This window comes from Rhinolophus sinicus, chromosome 1 (genome assembly GCF_057876585.1).
Source record: "Rhinolophus sinicus isolate RSI-liver-muscle chromosome 1, RSI-T2T, whole genome shotgun sequence".
Taxonomy (NCBI): domain Eukaryota; kingdom Metazoa; phylum Chordata; class Mammalia; order Chiroptera; family Rhinolophidae; genus Rhinolophus; species Rhinolophus sinicus.
In genome coordinates this window covers 63,794,272-63,815,647 of record NC_142501.1, presented here as the reverse complement: position 1 = coordinate 63,815,647, position 21,376 = coordinate 63,794,272, and the positions used below count along the sequence as shown (strand labels likewise).

The window sequence follows — 21,376 nt, the reverse complement described above, 5'->3', positions numbered from 1 at the left end:
GTTACCTTTTCTAAGCTGTCAAGAACCACTAGAACGCCCTAGCAAAACACACGTGTTCTATATGTCAATCTCTGGTCCATTCCCTGTCAGCATGCCTGCTATGCGTAGGCCCTCCCTCCTAGGAGACCTGCTCATTCCCCACTAGAGCACAAGAAAACTAAAATAAAGAACAAAACCCTAGCTGGCCCTATATATGTTGGTGGGAAAGTAGCTGTCTCACATTTTAATTTTCAGCATATCGGAAAACCCCATATTCCAAAAAATGTATCTCCCTGACCTGTCAAAGGCCCATTTTTCTTCTCATCCCTGGCTTGTAAGATCTACTTTTAGGGTCATAGTTTTGACTAAGTCAATAAGGGTGGGGACATACTCTCAAGAAGGTCCTCCTTAGGCCTTTATTACAGGAATGGGAAGGTCAGGGAGCTGCTTTAGCCTTCTTCTGTAGGACAGAATTTACCAGGGAAATGTATCGTCCCCCTGGGAATGGGAGCTTAGCAATAAAAGGAATATATTCAATCTGTGTGGAGGAAGGAGGTCCTGGAGTGCCCGAGGCCACTTGAGAGGAAAGGCAGATTTCCAGCTGAGCAGAGTGCCCTGGTAGTCTTTGCCCTCTATGGGTAAGGACAAGGGGATTTATGGAATTACGAAGGCAAAATTTAAAGGTAACAGTCTATTATTGCACTTTTCACCTAGGGTAAGTTGTATAATACCAAGAAAGACACTGTGTTTTTATTAAGAAATTATGATCCCTCAAAATTATAGAAAAAAAATTACAAATTATCAAAGGAATTCCTGTGACACAATGAAATTCTCTGTCTAAAGGTATCACAAGAGCCAGTTATGTCTTATATCAGCTATGTCACTCCACCAACTACTGTATTTCAAAGACCAAACATTAGATCTTTAAAAATTACAATAAATAATGGCAATAGAGCAAAGATAGTCTCTTCAATAAATGGTGCTGGAACACCAGGACATCCAAATGCAAAAACATGAATCTAGACATAAACCTTACACCCTTCACAAACATTGGCTCAAAATTGACCTAAGTGTAAAAAGCAATATATGAAACTCCTAGACGATAAGAGCATAGATGACTTTAGGGATAGGAATGACTTTCTAAATACAACACCAAAGCCACGATCCATGAAAAAAATACTTGATAAGCCAGACTTCATTAAAATTAAAAACTTCTGCTCTAGGAAAGATGATGTCAAGTGAATTAGAAGACAAGCCACAGACTGGGAGAAAATACATGCAAAACACACATCTGATAAAGGATGATCACCCAGAATATAAAAAGAACTCTTAAAACTCAACAATAAGAAAACAAACAACCCGATTTAAGAAATGGACCAAAGACCTTAACAGACACTTCACCAAAGAAGATATACAGATGGCAAATAAGCATACGAAAAAGATACTCCACATCATAGTCATCAGGAAAACTCAAATTAAAACAGCGCGATACCACTACACACCTATTAGAGTAGTCAAAATCTGGAATGCTGACAACACAAAATGCTGGCAAGGATGGGAGCAACGGGAACTCGCAGATATTGCTGGTACGAATGCAAAATGGTACAGCCACTTTGCAAGACAGTTGGGCGGTTTCTTACAAAACTAAACATAGTTTGCCAGTTTACTCTGACCATGCAATCCAGCGATTGCAGTCCTGGTATTTACCCAAAGGAGATGAAAAGTTATATCCACACAAAAACCTGCATGCATATTTTTACAGCAGCTTTATTCATAACTGCCAAACTTGGAAGCAGCCAAGATGTTCTCCAGGTCCAGACAATGGAATATTATTCAGCGCTAAAAAGAGTGAAGCTATCAAGCCATGAAAAGACACGGAAGGGCATTAAATCATATTACTAAGCGAAATAAACCAATCTGAAAAGTCTACATACTAATATTCCAATTATGACATTCTAGAGAAGGCAAAACTATGGAGGTAGTAAAAGGATCAGTGGTTGTTGAGGGGATGAAAAAGGGGGAGCACAGAGGATGTTTAGCAAAGAGAAAATACTCTGTATGATGTTATAATGATAAATACATGTCATTATACATTTGTCCAAATCCATATAATGTACAAGTCCAAGAGTGAACCCTAATGTAAACTATGGACTTTAGGAAATTATTGATGTGTTGATGTGGGTTCATGGATTTTAACAAATGTACCCCTCTGATGAATGATGAATGCTGTTGATAATGATGGAGGACGTGCATGTGGGGAGTTGGGGCCGGGGGTTACGGAAAATCTCTGTACCTTCCTTTCAGGTTTGCCATGAATCTAAAACTGCTCTAAAAAAAAAAGCATTTAAGAGACAAATAAATAATGAGGGAGCTTCAGAAAAACAGTTACTAAGACAAAACAGTAAGTGCAAAAAAGCAAGGAAAATGGTTTACCTACATCTAATATACTATATATTTCCTTAATAATTACAACTTGCAAAGGCCAAAATAGCTATTAGAAAAACACCAACACCTAATATTTTCCTTTGCATCAGAAGTGTTTCTTCATGAACCCAACCTTCCTTTGCATATTAAATGCCTAGCCAAATTCCTAAACCATCGTGATGTCATTTCATTCCATCAAGTTCATTTTCTTAGAGGCAGAAATACAAATATTCAGTTTCTCAGTTTTATTTAATCCACCTTTTCATGTGAATTTTTATTTCTCAAGTATCACTGAACCCTTTCATGATATGATTGCCATTATATCCCCTTCTCCAAACCTTTCCACCCCACCCCCTAACCTACATTGTTTATTCCAGTTTCTCAACAGAACAGTTCCTATTTTATAGTCATATAAATTACATGTGGAAAAAATTTGACTAAAACTGGATAGACTGAGTAAACAAAAGTGCTTCTTAATAAAAAAATGTTTTAACCTCATGTATTTGATGTGTCACTGACACCCACCTCCACCCCCGTCTATTTGATGAACAAATAGCTGCAAAGCTGTTTCCTTAAATACATGAATGGAAAGAGAGAGAGGATGAATACAGACTTAGATCATGTCAGGCTGGATTTATAATTAATTCCACCATGACATGTATAAAACCAGGAGGAACATTTGCTTATTTTTCTATATCACATTAGTCAGTGATTGAGACTATCACGAAGTTATTCACCATAGTCAAACACAGAATTGGGGTGAGGGGAGGTGCTCTTGAATACAAAGACTAAGTAGCCACATCCATCACAAAGTATTGCACCAATAGCAGTTTGAGAGCTCCAGTATGAATGAGCAATCCCACCTTGCCCTGAGCAAATAAGGCAGTGGCCATCCTCCACATTTGAAATGCTTCATTTCTCATAAAGACAATTTCTGGTGACTCAGTGAGTCACATTCAGACCTATAAGCTTAAATTGCTAGTGTCCCATCTGAAAAAGTTTCCAGAATTTTTTTTTTACTAATAAAGGCCCTAGGCATCAAAGATGAAAAGATAATAAATATAATTCACTTCCATAACCTTTCTCTATGCAAACATCTTCCATCATAGATATTCACTTTCAGCCTATCTCCTCCATACCTCATCTCAGATATGAAAGAATAAAGCAGCCTAATAAGATCCAATCAGAATGAAGCATCACTGGTGGAATAGGCGTCACCCCTGGGAGCCCCACCTCCTAATAGTGACACCACTGTATGAGCCCATCGCCTGGAGTATGAGCTGGACCTAGTGACTGGTTTCTAATGAATAGAATATGGCAAAAGTGGTGAAATGTTACTTCTGATACTAGGCTACAAATCTGTAACTTAATCTCTTCTGCCTTGATCACTTTCTTTTACTCTCTCACTCACTCTGAGGGATGCCAGCCACCATGTTGTGAGATGGAAAGCCTCACATGGAAAAGGCCTCTGACCAATAGCCAGTAAGGAACTAAGGCCCTCAGTCCAATGACCTGTGAGGAATTAAATCTTGCTAACAACCACCTGAATGAACTTGGAAGTGAATGCTCCCACCTGGAGTGAATGCTCTCATTGAGCCTTCAGATGAGACCACAGCCCCAGCCAACAGTTTGAATGCCACAATGATATGACTTTGAGCCAGTGAAGCCACGCCCAGATTCATCTCAACAAAACTGCAAGGTAATACACGTTTGCCATTGTAAGTGGCTAATTTATTATGCAGCAATGGATAATTAATATTAATTAATACAATTAGTATTTAACTTTCTTTAAAATATGTCTTGTAAGTGACACTAAAAACATAATCACTCTCTTCACTTCTGGCGGCTACATGAATTGGTCACTTGACCTGGCCTTAACCTGGGAGAAATGGTATCATGGGTGACTACCAAGGTGTAGCAAACTCCTTGGGAGGACTGGGTATCGGGAAGACAAAGTAGAGGTGGAACATTTCACTCTCTGAAGAATTTCAGCTGCCTTCCTCGGAGCCTGATACTCACTTTCAGTGCATCCCCTTCGTTGCCTTCCACCACTTCCAGAATTAGTGCAGCCAGAATGTTAAAGCCTTGGCAGTACCCAACATTCTTGTTCCATCGGGCATAGGCCAAAAGGACCCGCTTCAGCACAACCCTGTCCTGCTCTGCTTCCTGGCCACAGTAAGAACTGCAGCCTGTGCGGTGAAGATCCTAAAATGACAGGGAAACAAGATTTTTTTTATTTGATTTTTTAAAAAATTTATTGGGGTGATAATTGTTAGTAAAATTACATAGATTTCAGGTGTACAATTGGAAACAAGATTTTTAAAAATGACTTCTTATATTCTCTCTCAAAAAAAAACACAAAACAAACCAAACAAACAAACAAAAAACTGTAGGTATTTATTTTCCTCAGCATGAGAGTCAGATTATCAACATGTATTTCCGTTTTTAAAAATGCATACGCAACTTACACATGCAGACCAAAACAAATTTTTTTTAGTTTTCTTCTTCCTAATGTTTTCTAATGTGCCAAGACATCTTCAAGAGGAATTACAGTCAGGCAAATTTTCCACTTAAGATGTTTCCAGAATTAACACAAATAGGCACTCAGAATTAACAAAAATTACATAATAATTCCATATAAATTGATAGTTCATTTTAATAATATGTCTCAGATAGAACAAGTCATTTCAACACATGTATGATAGATGCCAACATTATTTCTTTCTATAAAAAAAATTATATAATACCTATTTAGCTATCAAAACTCTAAATAGTATTAAGGAAAAAATCAAAATAGCAAAAAATGCAACCTGTACTATATAGACAAACAGAAAAATCATTCTGTCCAAAACAGCAAAATCATTCTATCCAAATTATTGTATAAATTTCTGTGAAATTGACAGAAACATTAATATTTAATCAGGACAATATTTGTAATTTTATTTCCAAGCAGAGACTATGCTATTCAGGCACTGAAGTCATTTTACTGATACAGCATTCGTTTCAATGAGAAAATAAAAGGTCCTCTTAATAACATGATTGTTATAAAATGTGTATTCCTTAATTCCTTAATTCACAATTTAAGCAGAAAGAAAGTATTTCAAATATGGAATACTTCAGCTCTGAGAAAGACATTCTGAAATTCCAAATAAACAGCTGAAATGTGGATAATGCAAAGGCTTTTCAAGCAGACAAGATATAACTCCATAATATATTTTTAGCATTTGTCTGAAACAGACCAAGTTAGATCAGAAAGTAGCTCCTTTTAGTTAGTACTTCCTCCTGAAAAAAAAAAAAAAATCTTCAAATCTGCCAAAACATTAGCCATCTCGTGGTGGCCAAATTACAGATAAAACATCTTTCTTTTTAAAACCTCAGCTTAGCTTTCCACTGTAATGTACTCATATAAAATAAAAAACCATGTGCTAGAGGCTTATGTAAGAGAATAGCAGTGGGATCAGATTGAATCAGCATCCTTGGCTTTTGGCACCAGGATCTAACCAACTGTAATAATCCAGGTAGGCAAACCACAGCTGCCTCCACAGATGGTTTGAGCTCTTGACAGTCTGCTTTAAAGTATACCCACCAATCAGTCTATCTTCACAAACTGACAGTTAAGAAATTATCAAAGACCCTAATAACAGCCCAATTATTCTAACATGAAATATGCTTAATTTTAAATTTCTCAGTGACTTATGTAAAAAAAATCCAGTTAACAGCACTGACTCACGCTAAAGAAAAAAAAGGAATTTCAATCTTTTATCATGTGAGCAAGGTAAGTCAACTGTCAGTGGAAACATTTTATTCTTACCGGCAACATCCAAATTTATGAAGACAAGGCATAGTCAAAGATCCCCATTAACTATTAGAATGAGGAAGCAGAAAATATAGAGACATCCAGACCTCTGTCCAGGCTTGATCCTCTGTCCAGGAAACATCTGGCTCCTAGACTCTGCCTTCTAAGTTAGAACAATAGGCCAAGCTCAGTGGCGTTACCTTAACTATCTGAATTCCCATCGAGTCATCATCAGGATTACTCCTTTCATTGAAAGTGAAGCGCATGGTTTTGTCCCAATCAATGGCTATACTGTGCAAATAATGATCTGCCAAGGTCAACCAAACCTAAAATATTCATAAAGAAAAATGCTAGAGTAAGACACATAATTTCACCTTTATTAGAAACAGTTATTACATCCAACAATAAAATGGGAGCTGTTCCTAGACCAGATATAGCCCACATGTAGAAAGCCACAAGGGCCTCATTGAAATGTTTGCTGTACTGAATTGCACCAATCAGGGCCTTTCATTTATTCTTTCAATTCATATTTGCTGAGTTCCAACTATGTACCAAGCAATGATCTAGCAATTAGGGAAACTGCTAAGAAAACAAAAAATATTTTTCAAATTTTATTTCAGTTCATTGAATTAGCTCCATGATGTTGTGAGCTTGCTATACTTGGCTCTTAATTGCTGTCTATGCTTGGGCAAGAGCCACCTGGTCATTCATGGAGAATGGGCCTTTTTTCACCATGAAGTGGCTTCTGCCTTTAAATCCTACCTCTTTCATTCTCATTCTCTCTCTCTCTCTCTCTCTCTCTCTCTCTCTCTGTCTCTCTCTCTCTCTCTCTCTCACACACACACACACACACACACACACGCGCACGCGCGCGCATACGCACGGGGGGGAAAAAAAAAGCCTGACAGATGAGTTCTCATAACAAATAACTTTTTAAAAAGAGTCATTGGGTATTTTTACTCCTCTAGTCATCTTATCCTGAAAAGCTGTTTCTGAAATATGTATTCCAGAATGCCATTTTTAAGGTATATTTTGAGGAACTCCCAATGCTCAAATTCTAGGAGTATAAGATGAGGTTTATAAATGAATACAATAAGAGAACATTTCAAGTTTTGGTACTGAACGTAGTTTAGCAGAAATAATACTGATTAATGTCTCCAGCCAGACTTCTCTCCTAAGCATCAGAATCTTATGTCCAAATGCCCACTTGAAAACTTGAACTTACACATCTAATAGACATCTCACCCTTAACAGAGCCAAAGGCAACCATCGAATTCACTGCCACCTCAGCTATACATACATACATACACACACAACTGCTCCTCCCATCTGCGTGAATAACATGTCTCCCCTTCCAGCAGCTGAGGTAAAAATCGCGAAGCCATCGTTGACATCCCTCTTACGTCTTATTTCAATCCGATAGGCATTCACATCAACTCAGCCTTCAGAATATGCCTAGAATCTGAATCTGACCCCTTCTCTCCATCTCCACTACCACATTATTGCAATAAATTATTGCCTAAATTATTGCAAGTCTACTGGTCTCCCAGCTTCTGCCCTTGTCGCTCATATTCTCAAGTTAGTAGCCAGAGTGGTCCGTTTAAAATGTAAGTTGTATCATGTTAGTCCCCAGTGCTTCCCATTTCACACTGGACAAAGTCCTAGCGTGGCCTACAAGGTCCTACATGACCTGCCATCCCCCCGACCCCATCACATTACCTCTATGACCCTCTCTCCCTTGCTTTCCCCTTTGCTCACTGTGTTTCGGGCCCCCTGTCATCTTGCCTTCGCTTGTATATTCCTGAGATGCTCCCACCAGAGAGTTCTGTTTGGAGTACTCACCCCCAGGTAGCTGCATGGCCTACTGCTCACCTCCTGCAGGGCCCTATTCAACTGTCACTTTGCTATTTCAAATTCCACCTCCTTATCCCCATTCCTCCGCATTTTCTTAATTTATTTCTCTGCTGTATTTTTATCCATGGTACTTATCACCATCTGACATACTTTATATTTTTTCCTTTGTAAACTCCATAAGGACAAAAACTTTGGTCTCTTCTGTTTTTCCATTGCTGTATCCCCATTACCTAGGATAGCATCTGGCACAGAATAGATAATCAATAAATACTTATTGAATGAATGAATAATAAAGAGAGACAGGTTTAAAATTATTACAGCTAGAATATTCTTTTTGACATTCCAGAGACTTTAAAGAAGGAGAGTCATGATCCTTTTATATTTGAGCCCTACGAATCCTCCTTACCTTTCTCCTCCATTCCTTTGGTATTCCCGTTGATAGTCTGGCAACTGCCTTAAGAGCATCATACCACTGGGAACAAAGAAGAAATATTGGCAGAGTGATAATACTGACCTGCATTAGCACTTTTCAACCTTTTTTCCATCTTGATATCTGTAGACTATGATAAAATTTGTGCAGCAGTAGGGTAAACAGTCAAAGCTTCTTTCGGCCAGATATGACTGGTCTAAGGACTGTGCCTGCCCCAAGGCCCCCTTACGTAGCCTTAACACATCTGTGATCCACTTGCCGTACTCACAGCATTGGGAAGCACTGGTTCAGAACTCAAAACATATGTTATAGATTCAGAATAACAGATGTTTGGTTTCCGTAAATTTTTCTCACACTTGCACCATTAATAGAAAGTACAATATTTTTCATTGCAAGTATAAACCCAGGCCATTTGTAGCTTCATAAGCTATTTTATCTATAATTTTAAAAATTGACTGTCTTCTTACGCATATCAAAGTATATGCTAATTTTCCCACTTTGAGACTGAATCTCAGTGTACCCTGTAAATACCCTCAAAGTAAGAGTATTTTCAAAACCAAAAATAAAGTTACCTGCTGAAAACCATTTTGACCTAAAGATGGCTCAAGAGTGAACTTCAACTTTGTGTCAACTCCTAAAAGAAAAACACATAGGTAACTGTTATTTTGGGATAAAATAAATTCTATCAAAAGTAAAACTTAACCTGATTCTACTGCATCATCATGAAATTTTTAAAGCATTCATTTTTACTAAATTTTAGTCAACTTTGTTAAAAGAATACCGATTATTAAAATAGAAAAATAGCCTATGGCAACAGAATAGAGCTTTTTACATTGAATGGCGGTTTCCACAGCTGTCTGGAGTAATGCACAAACAAAAACAAAAAGTGACACCATTCGCTTGGAGTCATACGGACCTCCACTCAACTTGGTTCCTAGAGTCAAACAAATGATTCAACCTGTCGCAGTTTCAATTCTTTGTCTTTAAAATCAGGAGAATAACATCTATCGCTGTAGTGTCATGATGATGAACTGTAAATCACTTAGCACAGTGTAATTAATATTTACGAAACTAAGGAAGATAATTCTCTAGTTATAGAATTTGTTTTCTAGGACTCTTGTATGGATTAAATCTATTAAGGAAACTTCAGTGGAACATCAAAAGCTATGAAAATAATGTCATGCCTTCCCACTTATGGAATCCTTAACAATCCTATTTGGAAATTTTCATATATCTTTAAATTCTTCTTGAAAGAATTAGTTACTGAAGATAAAAGTTTGTATGTTTAATTATAGACTACAAGCTATAAATATAACTGATCTCTAATTTGAAGTTACCTATGACTTTAGAAAAATTTCTTGCTTCAAATCTCAAATCCATAGAAGTAAATAAATAGGAGAATGTATAAAGACTACATGCTTAATACTTATAGTGGGCATTTATACAGAATTCCATTGTAGAAGTATGTGCTGTTGTTACTCAGGTGAAATCAAATGACAATTTTTATTCCCACTTAAATTCTATTTTTAAAATAACATAATCAAATCTAAAAATGCAATATATCCTTTTCTTACCATTTCAAAATCAATGAAATGACATTTTAAATCACTTTCTAAAAGAAAGACTTATTACTTAAGAGTTCAAGGACCAACATATACCAAACATTATTAATAACATTCAGTTTTACAATTTATGATTGTCCTTTATGATAACATTTTTGCTTCTAAGATGTTGACTGCAGATTAGGCATACTTGAAACCTCTCCACAACTTCCACTACTTAGGGGCTAGTATGTAGAATAGAAACAATCTTCAGAACTTGTAAAATTATAATAATAAAGTAGACTTGTCATTTAAAAACATGTATATGGAATCAAGAAGCTGGAACGAGATGTGTCTGATTTGCCCAAGCCCGTCAGAGTATGCAGACGCCCTTCTCGAGTCCTGTGAGTATACAGGAGTTGGGTCCCAGATTTCCGAAGTCAAGCTGTGGCAGAGAATCCCAAGATATTTCTTTTCAAAGCTTCAGGGCCGAAACCATACTCTGCCTAGATAGAGAAGATTTTCTTCCCGAAGATCTGTTAAGTACCCCCACGGATTCTCATCACTATGAGTTGGTTTAAATGAAGCCTGGCCTCAATGCAGTCAGTGCAAGAATGCGGTGGTCCCAAGAGTGCCTCCAGCTGGAGCGCAGGATTTAAGGCAGGAAGAAACCGCTAGTGTTGTGAGGGTGCTGTCCAGTCCCGGGGTGCTGAATGGAGGAGCGCAGGTCGTGACGTTTGCTTTATTATAACAAAGACCAGGAAATTCGGTCCCGCACTGAATTATTTCTACCGACCTAAAAGCCCCGGATTCCCTGTATGTATAACCGAATATGCTCCCTTGACTTTTTCAGAGCACCTGCTGGGCACCCTGCCGATGGTTCTGCTGTGCTGAAACCTGGCTGGGTTAGTCAAAACCACAACTATTTTCTCCTGATCAAGAATGAGTCACAGGATTTAACTGGAATTGATCATTCGCTGCCTGCATGCAGAAGCTGAAATCAGGTCACTTTCACCTCTTTTCTTCTAACTGAATAAGGGAGGGGAGAAGGTTTATGTTTCATCTGATAATCACAGCTGTTCCGGATTCAGAAATACAAACCACTTTTAACGTGGAAAGGAGATTTTTTTTTTAAGGGTGAAGGAAGATGGTGAATAAATACTACAGTCTCTGCAACTAGACACTTCCTTGGGGAGAAAAACAAAGGAACCACGAGGTTCGGAAAGGCAGCCACGCGTTCCATCCTTTGGGGCTCAGTGTCTCAGCAGATTCTCCCCTACAGCCTCAGGATAGCAGGTCCCCGAAGACGCTGGGAGGCGGGGGCGGGGGGAGGACGAACCTGCCTGGAACCCAGATGATGCCACTCCAGGGACAGGTGAGCGCTAAGCACGGGTGTGAGTACAGCCGGTTCCCTCTGCGGCCACCCTAGCTCTGAGTCCATAAAACCCCAGGGAGGGATGCCGGGGGTGCAGTAGACGCAGAATTATGCAGCCTGGAGAAGCAGAGATGTGTAAACACACGCTGAAAGCAAAAGGGGCCTAGCCTAGGACAGCCAAGCGCACTCCCGTACTTTACCTATAAGAAAGGATCGCTAGGCTGCAGGAGTGTTTCCTGCCTGCTACCCACCCGGACACACAAATTAGAGGCTCCAGGCGAGCTGACCCCAGGCATTCATGCAGCAGAAACGGTCAGCAAAATGTACCCGATTTTTCCTTAGCAGCTGCTGCCTTCCCCTGAGACCCCAAGTATCAAACCTGTGCCTTTCTCCGCCTCACACACCTCTTTCAAGGTCTGGCTTCATGTGAAGCCGAAGCACAATTGGTTGCGCGGCCTATGATAGCCCGGGCAGGCGCCAGCACTTCCCCAGCTCCGGGCACAAACAGGGCTGGACCGCGCACAGGCCACGGGGAGGGGGCCCTCGAGCAGCCGACGGAGCAGTGGGTCCTCCCCGCCTCGGAGGCCGCTGACCCCGCCCAGGCCCTGGTCTGCGCTCTGCCCTCCCAGGCCGACCCAGACCCGCCTGCGCCGAGCCGTGGTGCCCTACACCGGGAGGCCCGTGGACGCTCCGCGACCTAGGCGGAGTCCAGCTCAAGCAGAGAGCGAGCAGTACCAGCTCCCTGGGCGCCACGCTACTTTCCAGTGCCCTGTGTGCAGCCTCGGGTCCTCACCCGGCTCCAGAGTGCACAGCAGCCGGGGCGCGGTCCGGGAAATGCAGCTTCGCTTCTTGAGGACATTGCTCAGGATGGTGCCCACACCGCCGCCGCTGCCGCCGCCACCGCCACCCTGCCGCTTCAGGCATCTCCCTCCGCGCCGCAGGGAGCCGGTCAGCTTGTCCTGTCGCATCCGGGAGCGCCCGGAGCTCCAGTGCAGCCACCGTCCACCTGGGTCACCCCCTGCCCCACTGGCTTCGTGCGAGTGGCTCCGCGAGTCGGGTCAGTCGAGGGTCCCTCCGGAGCAGCGAGAGTGCGGCTGACGCTCGGGGGTCGAGGGGACTGTGGGGCAGCGCGGGAGCCGCCGATCGCAGGGCGGCCGGCGGGCATCTGCAGTGCGGAGCCTGCACAGCTAAGGCAGGAGAGTGCTCGGGGCGGGGAGGAGGGCGGGAGCAAGTGAACGCGCGGGAGAGGAAGGCGGCGCTCCCGCCCCCAATCCCGGCATCACCGCGGCAGGCGGGGCGGTTTAGCCCCGCGCGGGGCCGGCTCCCGGCACCTGTGCCGGGGAGTCGTGGAGCTGGAGAGCCGGGAAACCCGGGAGCCGACGGGTGAGCAACTGCACTAGAGACCAGAAGCTACGACAGAGATTTGCGCGCTTCTCACAAAACCAGGAGGGGTTGGAGGGGGCACCAAAGGGAGCAAGTCTCCAACGCAGAACACCCTCGAGAGATGCAAGCGCCCACTTCATCTGAGCAATCTCCAAAGGGACGGTCAGCCGACCGCAGGACGAATCTGGCAACGCAGCAGAGAAGCTGGCAGATGGCGAAGCTTCATCCCAAATTGTGTTAAACTCTTTCCTGGCAGCTTAGAGAAGCATGGCGAGCACGTAAAAAAAAAAAAAAAAGTAATAATAATGGTTGTTTCTCTTGGAAGAATGGGCTTCAAGAAAAAAGAAGTGTTCCCATTTAAAAGCAGTTTTTTTAATTTAAAAAAGTGTTTCCTCATCTCTCCAGCCAGACACCTGCCTCAGTAGTTCAGAACTAGTAGCTAGAATTACTGTAAAAAAAAAAAAAAAAAAGTCACTCTTAAACTACAATATTCACCAACGGAATATTAAAATATTAATCATAAAAATAAATGAGGAATAAAGAAGGAAAGGATGTGGGGGAGAGAAATACGAAGATATTTGTGTTTGCTAACATTTAGAAAAGGAACACTAGATGGATAAACCAAAAACTAATAAGAGTATTTATGTGGGAGAGAATAGTGTGGAAGAGGCAGGAACAGCAAACAGACTTCTCGGGATGTGCCTTACATAGTTTTGACTATGGAATAACATGTTATATTAATAACATTAATAAATTAAATTTTTAAAATCCTACCAAAAAATTGGTACTGAATGGAAACAAATGAACCTAGTGGAGTATCTCTTTGATGGCAAAAGAACACAGAAACAATAAGTTGCTTTAGAATACAACGTTATGACCCTACACGAATGGTGGAATATATTCCACCATTCTCCAAAGGCAAGGAGAGCTGCAACAAAATCTTAGAATTCATTCAGTAGCATTATTGTCATTACTAATGTCCGCATTGTTTTTTAAATTCTTATACCATAAGCAAATCATTATGCTAATGTCAAAAGGAACAAAGATGTTTTCAGCGTAACAGAAATACACATGTACAATCAAAGAAATTAAGTTTTCCTTAAATTCTGCAATAGTATATTTAAGTTGGAAATGTTAGTGTGAACTCATCTTTTTTCCTTTAGAAATACATACATATCCACGGAAGAAGTTTAAAAATAAGAACAACCCAACAGCAATGTACATCCCCCAGCCTCCAGACTGTGGTCTCTAAAAACCATTTCCCACTAAAAGGAACCAAGGGCCCCTTTGAGGTGTAACTGATTCCAGATCTAGGCCAGAAAAAGTACAAGATGAGCCCGAAACATCTTCATGAGCTCAGGAAGGAAGGAAATGCTCCAAAACCAACAGGGTCATCTCAAAAGGACACAGGAGCCACGTGAATAGGCTTCTACTGGCCAAAGACAAAACAATTTGAGCATCGAAAACAGTGGCTGTTACTGATTGAAAACTACGGAATAATTTTTAAATGCATTCCTAATGATATTCTGAAAGAGCTAACAAAAGAAGTCATCCTTATGATTCTGGCACACTTATTTTGTAATCAGTATATTCTGGGCTTTGTGAAGTGCCCCCAGAATTGTAGGACAATGTCAGAAATGATACAACTCTACGCTTGAAATATACATTTCATATATAAGAATCTGTTAAAATGAGATTAGTCACTCTGCAAATGTAAACCAGGCTGATAAGGGATATGTAAATTATCCGGTTTTGCCTGCCTGACTTAGGTAAAGATGCTTTGAAAAAGGCAGTAATCTGCCTCATCACTGCAGAAGATGACGTCATTGCTTAACCTCGTCATGATTCACTGTTTGGCTTAGGTGTTACACCAAGCTCACAGACAGAAATCTACCTTTCGTCAGCCTGATGCTTTTATAGTTTCGGTACATGTTTGTTTTCCTTTAGCTTTCTCTTAATTTTAATAAGATGACCACTCACTGTTCCAGCCCATCCCAGCTGTGCTGAGTATAAGAGAAAGAGGTCTGATGTTTGACTATTCCTTTAGAGGGCACAACAGGCCCTTGGGGGTAAAACGGGTGATGAATATCCAGAATCAAAGGCAGAGAACTAGAAGGACAGGGGAAAGCCAGGACAGCAAGCTGGTAACTGCATGTATAGTCTTGTCGTCCAGAGTTCTCGTCTGCTCAAACCTGAGAGGGTTTTGTGTTCTGTTTTAACAAGCGAGGCTATTCACGCTCAGTTGCCAGCACTGACTGGGTCAGCAGGAAAGACAGCTCCAGCAGCCAAGAGGAGGAGAAATGCTCTCCGATCTAGAACACCGCCTCTGGAGTGCAGAGAAGGACACATCCAGCTCCCAGGGCTGGCTCGTATATGCCACTCAGACCATCTGGCTCCCTTTGGCTCTGACTCCACGATCACCATGTAAACTTTTGATTGTCATTTCACTTCCCATAGAGACTTTGCCACAGAGGGAACGTATTGACCAGTTAACATCAGTCCATACCATTGAGTTCACCCCACTCTCAGTGAGCTGAAGAAATCAAATTCCTGGACTGGCAAACCTGAAGCCTTCGATCCTAGACTGCCAACCCACAAGGCCTCTCTCTGAAGCTCTTCTTCAGTTACAATACCTTTTTTTTTTTTTACTAGTAGTGACAGGGCTGGTTTACTTTCAAGACGAAAATTCTATTTCACCTCTCAGATTTATTATAGGGAAAAACTGACTCTGTTAAAAGAAAAAAAAAGCTTCCTTGAAAACTTTCCATTCTAAACTACATAGAAGTTGAAACCAGTGACAGAAAAAAAATTATCTGAAGAGTTTCTACTATTATAGCAATAAATAGTGAGGAAATTAAATAATATTATTTCATTTACATTGGAGAGGAAAACCAAGACTGCCAACTTTTATAGCTAACATAATTAAACGAGCACTAAAATACAACGGTCTAAAAGCAGCGTGGCACAAGCCTACTGTTATATTTATTGTATGACTCATCGTTTCTTATTCATTTCTGGAATATTGTTTTCAAAAAGCAAAAGATGTCATCTGAAGTCAACTTGCAGAGGAAATAATGCAAGTTGTTTCAGCATCTCAGCTGGTGAGATTTCTAGCCAGGCCAACTTACCATCACGTTATATGTTATAACTGGTATCAGTAAGTTCATGTTTGAGCAAATCATACCTTGGCATGGTCCAGAACAATTACGTTTTAAGCTGAATTTGGGAAAAGAAAGGCTCAATGAAAACTTCACATTGGATGAGAATCTGTTACTTAGAATGCTAAAGAAAATGAGTGCTTTGAGAAAACACCCCGAATGTCCTAGAGAATCCAATACCCACGGAACGTCCCCAGAGATGCAAGATCCCAGGTGGAAACAAGGAGGTAGGGATCTTCAGGCCTATGGTCTGGGAGTGAGGCTTCCTTGAGAGCAAACTATTCCTTTAATGGGAGAAGGGAGAAGAGAAAGCCCCACATAAGTAATAAAAGCTATGCCCCAGTGGCTTCCAGAAGGGATTCAGGTCTGGGACTTCTGTGATTTCCTGATGCTGCTATTTTTGTGTAATAGTAAAATCTTAAAATAAAAAGGGCCTACGTGCTTACCTTCAGGGACTGAACAGAACTAGTGGTGACAATTACCAAGAGAAAAAGCCCTGGCAGCAGGCTGTGAGAAGAGAGAAAAAGCACAGGGAGCTGGTCTGCTCTGAAGAAGCGGACCTGGAACTCATCCTCACAGCTGCAGCTCCCTGGCAGCTGTCCACGTGCACTTGAGTCTGAGAGTCAGAAGAGATCTTACCAGATACCAGGTCTAGAGCTATCTCCCACTGGGCAGGAGACGGGGAGGGACATCATCACACTCGTGCTAGTAGAAGGAGTGGGGGTCTGATTCGCCTTTCTGCTCTCCTTGCAATTTTTGAAGGTCTGTGAGCAACTCTTGAATAATGAAAGTAGTATCTCCTAAAGGGACAGTAATTGTGGCCAGCACCATAAGAAGTTAACACTCTCCTCAGACCTAAAAGTCGGGCCCGAATAAGTAGTTCCTTCAATTCATTATCCAGGATGAAGCCCACATACTATGAGCTCATGGTGAGAAGCATCATAACCATTTTCCCCTCATAAAAGAGACATAGTCAGGGCAGCAGAAAGAAATTGAAGGGGAGGTAAAAAACCTTACAATTACCTGACACATCCTATTATGTACACAGGACATTCTTTGTATGTGATTTTCTCCTCTTAGTCATAAAAATCTATTTCTCTATTTAAGCACAGGCATCCTTGAAGACAATCAGGTGTGTCTTTTCTATTTTATTTCAAATACAAGCACGGAACAGAGGGGCCTTGAAATTCCAACACCAAATCCCACTCAGCACCATCTTCTACTTCCTGATAGTCCCATTTATGCTTCCACAGGACCATCCCCTTTAATCAGATATTTTCAAAAGCAAAACCACCCCTAACACTCCCTCCAAATACACTCAAATCGTTTGGATGAAGTATTTTAAGAATAACCACTATTACTTACAGACCAGAAATTTTTAAGTTAAAAACTTAGCTAATATCATAATTTAATTCACAGCTGGAGTGGAAGTCCCCTTTCACTGTACCATACTTGAAAGGTACTTAAAACCCTGCAGCCAGGTCCATGTAACCTGAAATTCATAGCTAACCCAAGATTTTAGAAATCGTCATATACGTCTTCTTGGCCTGTTATTTTCTGTGAAGTATTTTCTTGCCTCAAAATAACTGAAATTGATTCAATACCACTTGAGGTAGGTTTATGTTGACCACATAAAGACATCTGTATATTTCTTTTATTTATTCATTCATTCATGAATGAAGTAAACATTTATTCATCAACTGTTCTGGAAAAGGTATTGTGCTACGTATGGCCTACGAGAAAGAAAAGTATGAATTCAATACATTCTCTACCTGCAAGAAGCTTACAGTTTACTGAAGGCGAAACAAACGGATAGTGATGGGACAGTGCGACAGAGTCATGTACTTACTCTGTGAGGACTTGGAGGGATACCATTATCTCTACCTCCTCCTAAGTATTGTATACTCCAGTGTTTTCCCAGAGCTTTAGGTCATTGAACTATTCAATTTCACCTGGAAGCAGGCCCAGGAGAAAGGTCATCTGTGTTCATCTTATAAGTGGGGTACTCACAATTTAACTATTTGGCTTCAATTTCCCAACCTTTTACACCCAGGCATTCTAAGATTCTTCTGACCCAGTCAAGGGATAGGAAAGGAGAGGTTTCTCTGACCTATTGATACAGATTAGTTTGGCTTAGAAATATATGTTCCCAGAGAGGAAAAGGGCGATGCCTTTGAAAAGAATATGCTTAATTTTGATGATTACAAGAGAGAAGTATTAGGAAGAGGAGAGAGATTAGAATCAATATTAATGTGGGCTTCAGCAGCCTGGCAGCCTTAGATCCCCCAGCTGGGCTCATTCGGAAGAGAAGACATAGCATATGTGAACTGCTAAGGGAGTGAGTGTGTGAAAGCACACGGGCCCTCCAGGAGGCAGTGTGTGTGTCAGAATAGTGCCAGCTACGGAGACAGGCAGACCGGGGGAGACTTCTAACACCCATACTTACTAGCTCTATGTCCTTGGGCAAGTCACTTACTTTCTGGGTTGCAAATTCCTCACCTTTAGAATAAATGATACTTTTTTGAGTTATTTGAGAAATAAACAGCACAATGAGAGTCAGGACAAGCACAGTAGTGGTATTATACAAACCACGCACTCAATACATTTACATTTGGGAGTCCTCCTTTTCCTAGTGTTTCTTGTTACTGTACAAGATAAAGGTTAAGATGGCCCTACCAGTTTACCCAGAAGTCTTTCCAGCAGAGGACCCAGGACCTGACCCACAGAGAGCATGAGTAGCCCGGACACCCGCCTGAGTTCCTCAGCAGACACTCCTCCTTCACGTTCTTACCCTGGCACCTTCGGTCACTGGGAGGAATATTGAGTTTAGCTTCCATGTCCACTCCAAAGAGCTAAACCAGAACTACTACCGTGTTTCCCCGAAAATAAGACCTAGCCGGGCCATCAGCTCTAATGCATGTTTTGAAGCAAACATTAATATAAGACCCAGTCTTATTTTAATATAATATAAGACCGGGTATAATATAACATAATATAATGTAATAATATAATATACCAGGTCTTATATTAATGTTTGCTCCAAAAGACACATTAGAGCTGATGGTCTGGCTAGGTCTTATTTTCGGGGAAACATAGTAAATAGGAATTATAGAGAGGCAGGAAGCAGCAAACTTTAAGAATGCACTCAATGTAATAAAACATGTAGCCTCTGAAGATCTTAAATGTCCTGTCCTTTGGACTTCTCAAGAGAAGGCGGCCAGTCCAATAGTCAGGAGTGCTGTAAAGGACATTTGAAATGAGGTGAGGTCCAACTATTAATACAGTAAAATAGCTTCCAACACTATGATTCTGGGATCAATTTAAATGATATTCAGTCTATTATGCTATAGGAATTCCTCAGTCCAATGTAAATGTTGACCAACTGTAATATTTGGAGAATACAATTTGAGTTGTTATATTTTCAGGTAAACTGAAGTTTAAGCAAAAAAAGATCCTTTTGGTTTCAGTCCTTATTAAGAATTTTTTAAATGTATTATTAAACTTTCTTGACTTTTAAGAGTATTCTGAACCGATTGAATGTTTATATATTTATTAAGAATCCTACATTTTTTCAGATCATTATTCTCATTGTATAAGACTCCAAGACAGGCATTAGAAAGCAATCCCAAATCATGTTAGGAATAAAATTAAAAGGAAAACACATGTCTTCTGAGTTATACAGGTGACAGATACTTGGAGGTAAGAGGAATAATACAGTATGTCAGTCAACACAGGCCTCAGAGTTTTAAAGGGTAGCATATCTGGTGACTTACACTCACCTTTACCTTTACCTACATAAAGATACAGGAGTACCCATTGTATCCTTGGAAATGGTCATACACAAGGTCGGACAATTAAGTTCACGAACTCATCCTAGACAAAGTGCTACATACCTCCTTGCTGAATATCACTACGGTCACCTTCAAAGTACTCCCCTTGGGAAGCTATGTACCAACACCAGTGCCTAGTCCACCCTTCAAAGCAATTTTGGAACTCTTTTTCTGGAATGGCCATCAGAGCTGTCATCGTATTACCTCTGATGTCCTGAATGTCATCAAAATGTCTTCCTTTCAATATTTTTTATCTTTGGGTAAAGAAAGAAGTCATTGGGGGCCAGAGTAGGGAGGGTGTTCCAATACAGTTATTTGTTTAGTGGCTAAAAACTCCCTCACAGGCAGTGTCGTGTGAGCTGGTGCATTGTCATGATGCAAGAGTCATGCATTGTTGGCAAAAATTTCAGGTCATCTAACTTTTTCACGCAGCTTTTTCAGCACTTCCATATAGTAAACTTGGTTAACTGTCCAGTTGGTACAAATTCGTAATGAATAATCCCTCTGATATAAAACAGGTTAGCAACATTGCTGCAAAAAGTTCACAAACTTAATTGTCACACCTCGTATGTGTCCTAGTCTTTAAAAGTCAACCTGAAGTTTTGCTAATAAAGACAAACTCCTAAGGAAGCAGACAGCTCTTAATAAACACACTTTCTATGTATTCCTTCTCTTCTAGAAGCAATATAAGTGTGGCCTATTGTACTTGTGTACTTAACATAGCAGTGCTGGCACCTTTAATTACCACTGTCTTTAGTCCTAGCTTACCTCCAAGTGTCACCGGCAGTATGTCAATCTGACCTAGTGCCAGCAACAATCAGATATGCCAGTTCTTAGAGAGGGAAAGATTATATCTAAAAAGAGTTACTTCTGGTTTCTCTAAATTTTAAACCTTCCTAATACTTGAAAACCAAGTCCCACAGTATATTTTAGGAGCATTCAAAATAATTTTCTAATGCAAGACCTAATATAGAGGAAGCACTCAGCAAGTGTTTTTTTAATTGCTTCTATGACACACAAAGAATATCCGATTGGGATCCTGCTGACTAGATATTTAAAAATGGTACCTGCCTTAACACCTGTATTCCATATGCCACACTTCTACTCCCACACCGGATTCATCCATGCCCTTGAATTATTTATAGGCAGGCCTTTTCCTTTCAATAGATGATAAACCCCTTTGAGCACAGGGACTAAGGTTTATGTATTGTTGTGTGTCTCTCCCCTCTCCTGCCTGCAGCTAACACATTGGAAAGTCAACACATGGACGTTAAAAATAAATAACATCCTAAATTCATCCTGTCAAGAAGAAAGCCATACCTTCCCACTTTAAAAAAATGGGGGGGACAGGGGGGCTTTTTATTCAACTACAAGAGAAATGAGCACACGCGTTTATGAACAGTAATTTTGACTGACATTTGTGCAATGTACCAAAAAATCCATAAACACCACTCTTAGTTTCCCTGGCAAGTTCCCAAAATATATGATGCTCAAATTTCACATATTTGCTCTACTTATCAGGTAAAAGACGCTCTTGAAATTCTAGCTATAATGGCAGTCAGTATGGTACAGTAGCTACAAAGCGCAAATTCTAGAACTAGCTGCC

The 21,376-nt window shown here is 40.6% G+C and overlaps 1 protein-coding gene across 6 annotated transcripts in view; it reads right to left on the bottom strand.

Moving 5' to 3' along the window:
• TBC1D30 (TBC1 domain family member 30) overlaps window positions 1-21,376 on the bottom strand; it is a 66,355-nt gene that overhangs the window by 26,786 nt on the left and 18,193 nt on the right. For 3 of the 6 annotated variants that reach the window (XM_074325458.2, XM_019732450.3, XM_019732452.3), the window contains exons 3-6: window positions 9,056-9,117; window positions 8,460-8,525; window positions 6,400-6,525; window positions 4,423-4,608 (exon numbers count right to left, since the gene is read on the bottom strand). In XM_074325458.2, coding sequence (XP_074181559.2) covers window positions 4,423-4,608; window positions 6,400-6,525; window positions 8,460-8,525; window positions 9,056-9,117 — 440 coding nt within the window. Of the gene's footprint in view, window positions 1-4,422; window positions 4,609-6,399; window positions 6,526-8,459; window positions 8,526-9,055; window positions 9,118-11,803; window positions 12,002-12,192; window positions 12,904-21,376 lie in introns of those variants that run through there. The other 3 variants (XM_019732453.3, XM_019732454.3, XM_074325459.2) reach the window with 3 other exon arrangements.